The sequence below is a fragment of the Bombus huntii genome, chromosome 2 (assembly GCF_024542735.1).
Source record: "Bombus huntii isolate Logan2020A chromosome 2, iyBomHunt1.1, whole genome shotgun sequence".
Classification (NCBI taxonomy): Eukaryota; Metazoa; Arthropoda; class Insecta; order Hymenoptera; family Apidae; genus Bombus; species Bombus huntii.
In genome coordinates, this window is record NC_066239.1 from 12,938,217 (window position 1) to 12,951,407 (window position 13,191).

A 13,191-nucleotide genomic window follows, 5' to 3' on the forward strand; every position below is an offset into this window, starting at 1 on the left:
GTCATATTAAATTTACGGATTTATGGTAATTACAGACTATTTTCGAGGCTTGCTGGCATTGGAAAAAGTCGGTGCTGAATTTGGCCGAATTCGTGAAACGCGCAACCGGAATATTTCCTTTCGAATCGTAAGCGGTTTATTTTTGAAGCTTTTACCGTTGGGATTTCGCTTGGGAATTCGGCCTTTTATTAAAGAAGGAAGGAAAGTTAAGGGGCTTGTTAGAGTAATTTGCAAAGTACTAGCAATTTTGTTTGTTTCAGAGTTGCTCTTTACAGATTAAAGCGATGACGAAATATTTTCAATCGTAACGTGTTTGAAATAGTAGAACTGCAGTTATTCGTAATTTGATTAAAAGGTTTTGCAATTTCACAGAATATGGAACATATCTGATTGAAAATTTATATGAGGTTTTCCGTTGTAATCAATAATTAAAATATCTCTTTTATCTCCAATAATATAGACAATGTTTGAGATCGAATTCAAATGATTTTACAAAAGAGATATCGTGAAAAAGGAATTTCTTTATAGTCATCTTATTATATGTCATAAGATAGTCATCTTCTTTCGAATTTTGTATGATCATTGTTCTGTTTTTTATGAAAGTAACTATATAGTGTTTGCTGTAGCATCTTGTAGAAAATATTCAAATGTATTGAATTGACCTGGAACAATCCCTCGAAGCGATATTACGATGATGTTTAAACTTGTTATTTATATTAATGAATGCTCAAATTAATATGTTGCCTCAAACGAACAATAGTGAATTGTTGTGTGCCTTTCGAACTATGTCTATTATTAACAATATATCACCACCATGAGACGCCAATTTGTGCATTTATCAAATACGTAAACAGTAACTTCGCACATTATACTAAAATTGCTTTGGAAGTTAATCACTTTGTTGCTGGTGCTTCAGTTCGTGTTGTGGTAACAACTCAAACATTATACAGTGCATTATAGCACCTTTAGCTAAATACTTATATCACAGCTTCATAGAATATGTTACGATAAAAACTTTGGATCTTTTGTACGATACTCTCTTACATTATCTTGAATTATCGAAACTCGAATAGTTGGTAAACGATAGTTAACCGTGTCCAGCAACATTATGCTCAAACGAATTGTTTAGGGAGAAGGTAATTCAATTATACGAATTCGAGAAAATCTAGGAGGGCTGTTGAGCTATCATCCCCGTGGGAAATACATTGGACGCAGAGGGATAAAATTTAATGCAAAACGCCAGTTGAAACAGTTACATATCTGTCAACTGATCTCCAGGGTATTTTAAATTTCAATATCACTGCTGTTCGCCGAGACATTAACCATACTTGATGGACACGTTAACGTCATGAAAACAGCGATTCGTATAAATTATACAGCAACAATTTTGTCACTCTTGCACCGAAATTTACACAGAGATAATTTATTCCTAGTTTGTTCTTCGTTAAAACGCTTTAATCTATTTTGGTTAACACAGTGCACTCGACTTTGTCGCAATATTTCATAATGATCGTAAACTCTGATGGCGCAATACCAACAATAGGTAAGAGTTTTACGAAAAATGTAATCCACTGGCAAACTCAACTTTCAGTCGCAACATAGCGTACATATTTGTGGTTGCATCAAAGTGCGGAATTTATAAATTGAGTTTTCTTTCGTGCCAAGCATTTCGCAAAAAGGGGAAAACATTTTATGAAAACGAACGATGTCTCGAGTGATCGTAGTTGGTATATAATTTCTCTTATTCTTTGCATTCATTAACCTCAGGATATTATCATGTATAATTATCGTAGACCTATTGAACCTAACTTTCCCTTAACCTGCCACGACTTGTGTTCTGTCTATCACATCTGAGTGAAAACCTTGCTTCAATCGACATTGAAATTGCTTCGATCCGTTTACTTGGAATCGTTGGAATTTAACGTTTTGAATTTCACTCGTTGTGTTCCACTATTCTTTAATAAATATTTCTTTATCGTTGTTATTCCAAAAAACTTATCGCATTTTCTTTAATATAATCTTTGCAAACAGATTTATTGCCATTGAAGAAAGTTTTAGAAAAAACAGGAATAAATTATGGTGCGACTATGCGATATTCAATGAACAAAGCAGAGATCAGATTGAACATTCTTAGTTGTCCAGTTTTTTTGTCTACTTTTCATCGACCCGCGAAAGCAAATATCGTGTCGCTGAAGAATGACATGCTTTTTATCGGCTGATCCTAGACTTTTCTCCTTAATTGCCGCATTAAACGTCTAAGTTAGAACAGTACTTTTTCAAAGTCAGCATTTTATTATTTGGCAGAAGTTCGTAATAAATAACTTCCTTCCACTTGAGCCAAGTATTTATCTTAACTATCTTAATATCGTTTGTAAGAAGCGTTACAAACTTTTCCAATAACCGAATACGTATAATCGTTAAGTAGTTAATACCGCGCAGTTTCAAAAAATTCGTAAGGTACTAAATTTTATTTCTCAAACTAAGTTTACACTGAAATAAAAATATTGGCCACTAATAAATAAAAAATGTATAGAATACCGTTTTTCTAAACCTTGAATCATGCTCAGTGAAAGCATTTTGTACGTTATATATCTGTCACACTTTTCTCTTCCATATTGATAGAGTTTGATCGTTTGAATGAGAAACGCCATGTCACTGTTGTGTACGTATTTTATCATATTGCGAGTTTAAGGTAAAATATCCCGTATAAAATGGAAAAGTCGATCCACCAGAATCGAAATTTATACGGTCAACCTGTTATTATATGACGGCAGTTCGATCAGGAAGTTCGATATAGGTATACAACGGTCCAGGCACCGTTTGAAAGAAATTGCATCGAAAGTTACGAACAGGTTTAAAGCATTTTAGCGAACAGGCAACGTATGCATTTTACGAATCAAACTCTTCGAAACACACTTCTGTTAGATCGTGTACCAGTTCGATTTCATCCTGCTCGAACAACTTCAGACGCGTTCATAGAAACTGTCTAACTGCGAGTCTCACAATTGTGTATCGAGTGACCCATTTTGTTCTGTAAATGCGTTTATTTCTTGTATCTTTCTTTTGAAGGTGACCAGAGAATATGAGTAGACGGAAAATATTATATTTACAAAATAGAAGGAAAAGAGAAAAATGCACGAAGGAAAATATTACGAGTTCTGTAATTTGTACACATGAAATTTAAACGTTGATACCTTAAACTATATTTGATAAATTTTTGAATTTATTTTATTCCAGACAAACACATTATCGCATAGAATACACGTAATACTTGGATTTTCAAATATCTTAAGGTCACTTTATACGTAGCTAAAAATGTCCTAACTTATATCTATGCAACACACACAACACATACAGCACGTACACGGATAATTCGGAAAGGTTCAAATACACTTTGAGTAACTTGAGAAGCTGAAGTTAAAAAAACAATCATTATACGCATATTATAAGGCCCCGATCGTAAGAGTTCGAAAATTCGTTGAAACTTACTAAATCCATTTTCGCACGAAACAGATCAATTTCCAAAAAGCCTATCTTCCGAAATACGAGATCTTCTTTCGAAAGATTCGGAAATCCAATGATTAAAGTCTAAGCCCATTCAGCCATGAGGGGTAACCACATCTGCACAGTATTCTCAATCACCGAGAAGGTCCAAGTAATTCCTCAGCGACTCCGGGATTTGAAGCTTCTGAATCCCATGCGGCAACGCCCAGTTCTCGAACAAAGTCTCTCGGATGCGACAACGACAAAGATGCCTCAGTTCCGGCGGACTCATGCCACTTCTCTCCGGCGGCACCAACTTCTGCTCGACCAGAGTTGGGTACTGTTCGTAAATGGAAACGCTGAAAATGCCGCTCTGCTCGGCTATGTGTCCAGGCGTCTTCACGAAGGCAGTCGTCACGGTTCTCAGCACGAGTTTCAAACAAAGTAGCAAGTGTTCTGGGAACACAATCTGATCTTGGCCAGGTTGAGCGTCGTACTCGCTCAGCTTGTTCAAGAGCATCTCGAGCGGAGAGGGAGCTAATTTGTCAGACTCGACCGAGGCCCCGTAACGGAGCATGATCAAAAGAATATCCGGAGAGCCGTGTTGAATGGCCACTCTCAAGGGCAACGCCTGCCCATAAGATTCCATAGGAACGTCAATGAATCGTCGTTTATCGGGCGAAGACGCGCAACGATACTCGAGTCTTCCGACTGTAGCGTGATGCAAGAAATACATTAGAGCTCGAAGATTCTCTTCGCGATCCTCGAAGTCGCTTTTCCAACCGGACAGGAAGTGAGTCACTCGTGTACCGAATATGGCCCCCACCAAAATACGCTCGAACGTTTTCTCGCAGTAGAATATGTCATTGAGTAGTCTGGAGACGATCTCGTTGTTGTTCAGGTTCCAGTCGAAACAAAGTTTCGCTGCCACATAGAGCACGTTGTGGAACTTGCCGAGAAGGCACACATAGCCATTTTCCATCATTGCGATGTTGTGATAGCGAAGGGCAGACATTACTATCCTCTCGCAGACGTCTTGCTTATCTAGGTTTTCTGCTGCAAGTTTGAAAAATAATTAGATTCTCTTCTGGCGAGGAAAGTTTTGTTAAAATTTTAATCAAAGATGCTGTAGTTCATTGGTTATCGAGGATCGAGAACCGTGATTTTTATTGCGGGAGGGAATTCTGTATTGAACAGGAGGCTGTGCTTAGTGGGACCTAGGCTAGGTTCGTATATGATAGAATCTAGGTAGGTAACCGGAGAGTCGCTCGAAAGATATTTATGTTCATTGTTTCTATTAATTAACGATTGCTACGAGGATGGTTACGTATGACGGTTATCGGGGTGAAAGCAGGAACTTAATAGTAATGTTATTGTTTCACAATATTTCACGATGACTGCGCAATGTTTCACTTCCTTAGAAATGTAAGATCTTTTTATAACATGTTCTAAACTATTAATCCCTAGATAAAGACAACGAACGATCAATATTTCAAGAAATATATTTAGTCCTCTAAAAATTTTCTTCTATACTATGAAATACTTCAAACTCATATCTAATTAAGATAAGTATATCGCAACAATTAATAGTACTTTTCATCAAAGATAGTTCTTACTATTTCTATATTAACCAAATTTCATTCTCTGTATTTCTCCAACCGATATACGTGGTTCTTCCAATTCACCGTGCGAATGATCGAACAACACAACTTGCGAAACTCTCTTTTCACGGATAAGTAATTCCATTCGCGTCGCTTCGAGTGGTCGGTTTGCATAATTTTTCGAGGAAAGTAAAATCATATGGAAGCGAACGATGCAAAAGTTTCTCCCGCATATAACATTACGTAGGACCACTTTCTTTCCGGTATCCTCGATCGAGCCACTTTCATGGTCACACAATATAGTTTCTAGCAGGTTGCTGGACGAATCCTGCGATCAGTGAATCGGAAACGTTCATCGAAGTGCGTTGACACGCTCCGCGACCGATTTGAATCGATTCTTTTTAAATCCCCGTTAGGCATTACGGTAAATCGCCAGTCGAAATCCTATTAAAACGACCTATGATTTTCTAACTCGTCTCGACCGCTTTGAAAACAACGAAGAATGTTCAGAATGTACCTGCCGAACAGCTATTTATCACATCTGAAAAATAGCCAACCATCTCGCGACGTTTGTATCGAGAGGCCAAGCAACTGCGTTCCATTTCAGCGAACAGCTTGTCGAAGTAACAGTCGATCAGTACCTCCATATTTTCTTTCTATGCCCGATGGAAAAGCTTAAAGGACGACACGCACTGATCCTGTGTCAACAAGAACGGTTTAAAACGTGCTAGCAAACTATCACGACCATTGTTCACTTCTGAATAATGGCTGATACAAGGAACAACCGTGGAAACGAGAGAGGGATAATTCGATTAGACGTTAAATAAGTATATTCCAAGGGCTTCCCCTGTTCAACTACGAAGGGGACAACGAGTAGGTTCGTAGGATAAAGGTTTTAACTTTGTTTGCCGGTGTGGGGGCGTACGTAATTATGCGTGAGCGTTAGGTTCTGGTAATTAAAGATTTTTGATATCAAGTGAGTTTATAATTTGACTATATAATTGATTAGATGACGTTTCTCAAAATTGTGATACGCAACATACTTTCTTTAGAAATGTAGGCTTAGGATGAATATTTTAATGTTGTTTTGAAGACGAACTATTTTATTATCATTACAGATATCTGTGCATGCCGGAGAATCAGGATCCCCAATTTTTGCTGGAGTACAGAGGGCCTGTGTCTATGAAGGGCAAGTCGGAACCCATGAACGTGTGGTTCCTGTCCAGAGAAAGGGAGCTACCTGCGTAAATTTGCAATCGCTGTGGCGACCGCCATCGTAGCAATATTTTTACTACTCAGCTCGAGCTCTCAATTCATTTAGCGCATTATATAGAAAAATACAATTTTTACGGTTCTAATACTCTATAAACGAGCGTTCTTCAACTATCACACAAAACACAAACTGTAGAAAATTTCTTTGTACGGTACGATATTTAATTCTAGGATGACTTCCGTTAGATTCAACGCTTAACCAAGTCCCTCGATGATTTCATTTTTAATAGATAAGTTTGAATTATCAAGTTAAGCCAATGTATCGATTTGAAATTGCAGAAGAGAAACCGCAGCGACCGTCACGATACATGAGTAAATCACACGATAAAAGTAATCGTACGCTTTAGCGAATATTGCGAGAGGAAGATGGAAATTTCCATGAGATATACCCCTTAAAGCAACAAAATCAAACGGAGAACGTTTTCTATCAGCGAATGTCACTTCGTTAGGTAATGCTTGATTCTTCGGTTACAAAATTTATTATTTGCATTTGTCAACGTCGTTACTCTATGGAATATTTATCAAGTCAATAGTACCACGTCACGAAAACAATTCTCAAGTTATCAAGTTACAAGCACAACAGGACAACCTATTATATTATTCAGAAGTCCTCCTAGGCTTAGGTCGTACTAAAAATGGTTCCTTGTTAATATATATCATCGTCCATACGGCGATCTCGAATCTCTACGTGCATTTGCCAACTTAACGACCAGTGTTTACCACTTGTAAATGTAAGAGGCAATCAAATATAAATGTCACCGATATTGGGTAGCGTGTCCACCGATAGTATGCGAAATTTCTTTTCCCGTTTCACGCCATACAGGTTGGCCGATCGTCGAGGAGCCACGTCAGAGGTCGCCAGCGTAAAATGACCTCACCCTTAAACGAAAAAAAAAAAAAAGAGAGACACGAGTAGAGACAGCCTCTTGCTTCGATGGAATGCTTCGAACTTGGAAGGTGTAACGGAACCTGTTCTACTCCCAACACGTCCCACGCACGTCGCAAGGTCAATACATCGAAACCTCGTGCACAACACGATCGTCGTCGATGCGGCACAGATTCCAACGATCATTTTTCCCTCTTTCCTACAAAGAATATCTCAATAAAACGCTTCATCTTGCGAAAGTAATATGCCACGCTTGTTAAGAATTAACCGACAGTCCTGGTTCTTTTGTATCTTTTACATCATGTGCACGCGTATACCAGGTATTTTATTCTATTTCATACTTTTCGACGACTGACATTTCTCAAGTTGGTGGTTTCGTTGCATATCGTTCGCTGGAAAACGTGATTTTCTACAACTTCCATATAAATTCTAATTAAACTAATGGATCGCAATATATTTAATTGATTCTGTGATTGTTTATTAGTTACGCGTGTGTAAACCCGGTTCGAAATTACGTGCGTAATTATTATATTTATCGTGTTATTGAAAATTTAAGTCGGTTCTGTATGTACACGGAATTTAGTCGGTTTAAACTCGATCTTTATGTTTCAACGTCCACTTAATAAGGTTTGTAAATTGCGTTACAATATTTATGTGATAAGTGATAATAATTATGGTACAACTCTGTGAAGTTAAGAATGCCTGTACGTACTTATTATCATAAAGATATTTCTGTAAAATAACTGGTTACATTATGATTATTACATTCTAATAATAACTTGTAAACACGTAACTACAACTAAACTTGATATTTATTGGGCAATATGTTTTACTCAGCTTGATTAATGCTGCTTCGTGCATGTGGTAGGGTAGGTACGTAACGAGTATTATCTATTATACGAACCAGAAAGAAAATTAAATTATTAAATACGACAATCTTTCTTTCTTGTGTTAAGCAAACTATTTGTAGAGAAATTTAGTTTAATAATTTCAAAAGTGGTACCAATAACATTAATCCAAGCATATAGAATATCTACTAAACACGACAGAAAGTAGTTTGTCTCAATTTTGAAGATTTCTGATTTCTATCCTAGAAACCAACTTAAATTTGCAAATGCATATTGAAGTTCACACATAAAACTCGTTTCTTACTAAACCACGTTCGTAAGATATCACACGTTGCGGACCTTCGTGCAAACTCACAATCAGACAGGGATCAAGGAGTAAGATGAAATAAGATTAAAGAGTAAAATGGAGAATTCTAGAGCGTATTATGCTTTCCTAGACACGCTGGTTGCATGTTGTTTTAACTGTTTATAAAGTTGCTTAGTCAATCGCATACCGCGGTAAGTGGTATGCAGAATACAGGTTTCATAGCGCGGAAAGAAAGGCGAACGCGACTCAACTGGTTTACCGGGTGAGGTATGTGGAAAATAAGGCCAAATAATAAAGAATAAAAGAAACATCTGACGCTATGTGACTAACCGATCGATACCAATAGCCGGCATTCGCACGAAATCGTGATTTAAGTGAAAAAAGGACATTGAAATTTACGGTACTGGGAATTTTCTAAACCACAAATCAGCCGTTCCCTTTTTCTTCTGTCATTCCGGTGAACGTACAGCCGTCATAAATTTTCCACGCCACTGTAAAAACGTTAAATTGTGCGCGTTAATAGTAAATTCGGCTAAATCTTCGTATAACAGAAATTTCAACTCTTAAAACCTATCACGAATGAAATTACATTTCGTGTGAATTTTATTGTACCACCATAATTATTTGGTACATTTACTGAAATATTACAAACGGTAATTTTCCTGCGCTTCACCTAGCATTGGATAAACATTTAATTCCGCTTGATTAACTTTATCAACTCTTTAATTGAAATTAACTATGCTCCGGTGAACTTTCACCCATGATAACTTTTAAGGGTTAAATATCGACAGTCGATATGTAACCGTGATATGGATATTTGGACCACGGTACTCTTCTACTATCGCCTGTGATTTCGAATGTACGTGTGTACCCTTTTAGAGTTGCGATATTTGAATTCCGTGTCTATCCGAAGAAGATACTCTTCCTTCCTCGAAAAGCGACAGTTCCCCGATCGATTTCTACTTATTTGAATAAAGATATCCGTGTTCGCTTATAGGCACGCGAGGTGAATTAGCGTGACATTACTTTGCTTTCAGGTAACTGTTACTTATCGAGTGAAACGGGTGGAGAGACAGATAAATTGTGGAATGATACCCTCTAAGGATACGAAAAAACGAGTTGGAGTGAAATAAGAGGGAGAAAGATCGAGAACATAATAATGTATAAAATTAACCTAGATAATAATAACGGTATCAGGGTAAGTGTGGGTTACGGTATTAAATTTGTTATCAACAAATGATGACATCTCTGCTTCTTTTCTTACAGTAATTGTTATTTTAATGGACACTCTTCGATTGATTTTTCTGGTGAAAAATTACCATATTCTAACTGTTCAACGTTCGCGTATTCATTTGTCAATGATCTTACAAGCGAAAGTTTTAACACTTTCTAAAAAGTCAGACATGCAGAATTTTGGCTTCGTAATTTTATTAATATAAAATTTAGTTTGTGAAAGTCGGAGAATATGTGTATTGAATGGAGATCAATGAAATGCATAATCGTCAAGCTAAATGCTGCTTTATCTTCCTTTCGATTGCGATAAAATATTTTATTGCAATAAATTATTGACTATAAAATGTTATTTTCTTCAGTGGGTAGTGAAAGGTGTACCATTTCGACATTTTACCATTTTTATAACAGGAACACATTCAGAACGTGTGTAGCAAGTTGTACTAGATTTTAATATAAAGTGCACATAAAGCCGGCCAGATAAAAATTTTGTAATTAAAAGATAAGTAAACGTACGAAATATCATAACACGTAATACATACATAACACGTAAGTTGACAGTTTGTTCGATGAGTAGAAAATATCGATCAATTTACTCGGGTAAACGAACTTTCATGGAAACAAACCGATGCTTTAGTCTAACAAAGTTCGTAATAAATGAGATTAAATGTTAATAACCAGGATCCTCATTCATTATGCTAGGCAGGTCTCCGCAAATGAGATTAAATGCGTTGAACCTCCTAACAATCTCTTTCCACAAGGTACTCGTGGGTCTCGCTAAATGGCACTGCAATAAAGTTGAAAATGATGGTTGATCATGTCGCGCGTACCAAGTGCTCAAAAGTTCTAATAAATTAGCTTAACTGTAATAAAACAACAGTACCAATTGCCAAACAGTTCGGTTGGCTGATCATTTAACGATATAGATAACTGTTCCTGTTTGTGGGAAAGTTTTGTGATAAACTTAAAATAATAGAAAATACACTTAAACGCAATAAAGTAATATTAATAATTTACAACCACTTCGATAAATAATTATCCAACACTATATATAAACATCCAACAACGTGTATAGGTATTCTTCTTCGTAATAAACTTCTGCAGTACGTAAACTAAAAGTAACAGAGACATATGTATTTGTAAAACAAGTTTCCTATAAAAAGATCCAAATATGAACAATCTGGCGCAAATGCGTGTGTAACGAAAGAACGATTTGCAAGAAATCTGAAATAAGATGAGCAACCTGGAATACGTTAATGTGTAACTAGTTATTTAACGAAGCTAATAAGAGAATCTGGTTAAATAGCATCTTCTGATTATGCATCAATTATATCCGTAGACGTACACGCCATCTTTCTTATTTAAATTTTTTCCTTCCTGTTTGTACTTTAAATCGAGCCTTCTGGCTCAGCGTGCAGGTTGTTTCGCCGTAGCAGACCGAACTCCTTATTAACCTGCTCCTTTTTCATCCCGACTCGAGAACACTGTCGACGTGGTTGCCAGCAGTTTAGAGCTCTCACGCAGCCACCTGTTCAAATGCTAAAACAAGAACAAAGTAAAACAAAGCTTCAGACGAAGCAAATATTTCTGAAATGTACCGCGAATCTATCTACGATATTATTTCTATCTTTTAAAATTCAACATATTATCCTTGAAATTCATTCTGATTTTTATAGGACATGGATTTAATTAAGAAGAAAAGTATTACAGTATATTGAGAATAAGATATCCGAGATTTTAAGGGCATATAGTATTCGCCAGAATTTGATCAATAATTTCAGAGTTCTCGATGTGAAATGTATTTTCGTATCTTCTGAGCACGGTTAACGAGCTTAATTTATCTTGAATTAAAGTGTAAATGGAAAGCGCATACATATCAGACAATGGAGAACAAGGCAAGAATATTTGAATATATTACATACAATGTTTCATAATTTGTCATTCGCACATGAATTGCTATATTCCAATGGAAGGATGACACATCAAATAGTCCTTGCGAACGGAGGAAAGAAATTGACTTTTGATTCTATGTTATTCAGTAAGTGTTATAAAGACTTGTAACATTTAGCTATAAATACATATTAGAATACATACAAGATAACATTATTTAATACAACACACTTTTTAGAAAACATTGTGCTCCCACGATATCGTGTTGCATAATTGTATTATGTCTGAATCACAATCCATGCCAACGATATCACTCATAAACTAACGAGTGAACATCGATAATCGGATGAGTGTAATTATCTTTATTAATGCCACGGCGTTATTGTGGCTACACAGATAAATATCCGAGGCACGATAAGAGATCGATCTCGTGTTACAGCGCAGATAAAAAAAATCGATCGTCTCCACATAGTCTGGCCATTTGGTTGATAAAACGCCGCCGCCTCCCATCCTGACAGATCCATTCATTGCTCTCAACGAAACGCGAGTTATTAAAGAATTACAATCGTTCTGTTTTCGTGCAAGGGTAATTACATGGCCGCTTGCTTACGGTCAATATGACGAAACAGAAGCTCAAATAAAAGAAACGAATAATTATCCAATATGTTCGATACATTATATCGTTATGAGATTTCCACGTGTGCACAGAGAGAATTTACTAATTGCCATCCTCATCGTTTTTATTGTCACTTTCTATTCATACGATCCTTCCGTGACGTAACTTTCGCGAAATAAATTCACTGAATGATTTACCATTACATTCTAGAGAATATTCGACAACGTTAGAGAACGTATCGACAAAATTTTGGCAGGTGTATTCATTCGATCAGGTACATTCACGCACATTCTTACACGAAGCTCGTATAAACACAAGCATACATACACGAGAAAGCCGGTGAACGGTAAAGAACAGGTATTTAAATGAAAAACCGGATAGTCGATTCTACCTGGCTCGGTAGAGGACGCCACGTCCTTCTCGAGCAAGTGCTTACGTGCCAGACAACATCCAAGACCCTTCTCCTAACCTGAACAACTCTCTTTCTCGCTTATTCATCGACACATACGCTCGTCCTTTCGCTCGCTCGATCGTTTGCTAACGCGTTCGCTTGTTCACTCGCGCGTCCCACCTGGCTGCTTATTTATCTATCCACACATTCGAATATTCGTCTTTCACTCGCTCGCTCATTCACTTGTGCTTGAAGTTCCCTTCATGTGGCGCGTTCGTTCTCTCCCTCGGTCTTTACGCTTTACTCGTTCTCGATCCTTCTTTCTCGCCTCCTCTTTACGTTGCTTTATGTATGTGCGCTAGTATGTAGGTTTGTGTGTGCGTGCACACGCTCAAGTCTGGCCCAAGCCCTCTCCCCACTCCCCGAAGAACCAGTCGATGTTCCCACTCCGGGTGTCTCGCCGTGCCCCGTCGCGAGGCCCAACTTGGTCCCCACCTAGCGAACGAAACTGCATGAGTAAGTGTCAGAGGCACTCAGTACAGTTACTGACGGCCCGTACCGTGAACGATCGCCGTCGTCGACCGTTGTCACCGTGTCGTCGTGTCGTCGTCGAACAGAGTCGGATTCTACCATGCGCTGCTCTTGATAAACGTATGCGGTTAGTAAG

General features: G+C 37.5%; 3 protein-coding genes across 8 annotated transcripts in view; 2 read left to right on the top strand and 1 right to left on the bottom strand.

The window, feature by feature from the left end:
• LOC126877005 (guanylate cyclase soluble subunit beta-1) overlaps positions 1-7,142 on the top strand; it is a 111,147-nt gene extending 104,005 nt beyond the window's left edge. For both annotated transcript variants that reach the window (XM_050639875.1, XM_050639873.1), the window contains one exon: positions 6,203-7,142. In XM_050639875.1, the coding sequence (XP_050495832.1) occupies positions 6,203-6,332 (130 nt within the window). In that variant the 3' untranslated portion in view covers positions 6,333-7,142. The remainder of the gene's footprint in view (positions 1-6,202) is intronic.
• On the bottom strand, positions 2-6,194 carry LOC126877104 (uncharacterized). Of its 2 annotated transcripts, none has more exons than XM_050639947.1 (2): positions 5,602-6,194; positions 2-4,536 (listed from the first exon to the last, which is right to left on the bottom strand). In XM_050639947.1, the coding sequence occupies exons 1-2, from the start codon at positions 5,729-5,731 to the stop codon at positions 3,635-3,637; spliced, it is 1,032 nt and encodes a 343-aa protein (XP_050495904.1). In that variant the 5' UTR covers positions 5,732-6,194; the 3' UTR covers positions 2-3,634. The 2 variants fall into 2 exon arrangements, with proteins under 2 accessions (XP_050495904.1, XP_050495896.1); XM_050639939.1 differs by having other exon boundaries at positions 2-4,539.
• Positions 7,143-12,549: 5,407 nt separating the features above from the next.
• The window catches only part of LOC126876930 (uncharacterized), a 39,258-nt gene continuing 38,616 nt past the window's right edge, over positions 12,550-13,191 (top strand). For 2 of the 4 annotated variants that reach the window (XM_050639806.1, XM_050639816.1), the window contains exon 1: positions 12,581-13,182. Coding sequence is in view for 2 of the 4 variants with exons in the window: in XM_050639789.1 (XP_050495746.1) it covers positions 12,962-13,186 (225 nt within the window). In the remaining 2 variants the exon portion in view is untranslated. Of the gene's footprint in view, positions 13,187-13,191 lie in introns of all 4 variants that reach the window. The other 2 variants (XM_050639789.1, XM_050639799.1) reach the window with 2 other exon arrangements.

What these genes read in the sequence shown, in the direction of transcription:
- LOC126877104 (XM_050639939.1), bottom strand. Translation starts at nt 5,731, where the DNA reads ATGGAGGTACTGATCGACTGTTACTTCGACAAGCTGTTCGCTGAAATG. An exon ending in GATAAATAGCTGTTCGGCAG is followed by an intron (nt 4,540 to 5,601) that starts GTACATTCTGAA and finishes TCAAACTTGCAG; the next exon opens with CAGAAAACCTAGATAAGCAA.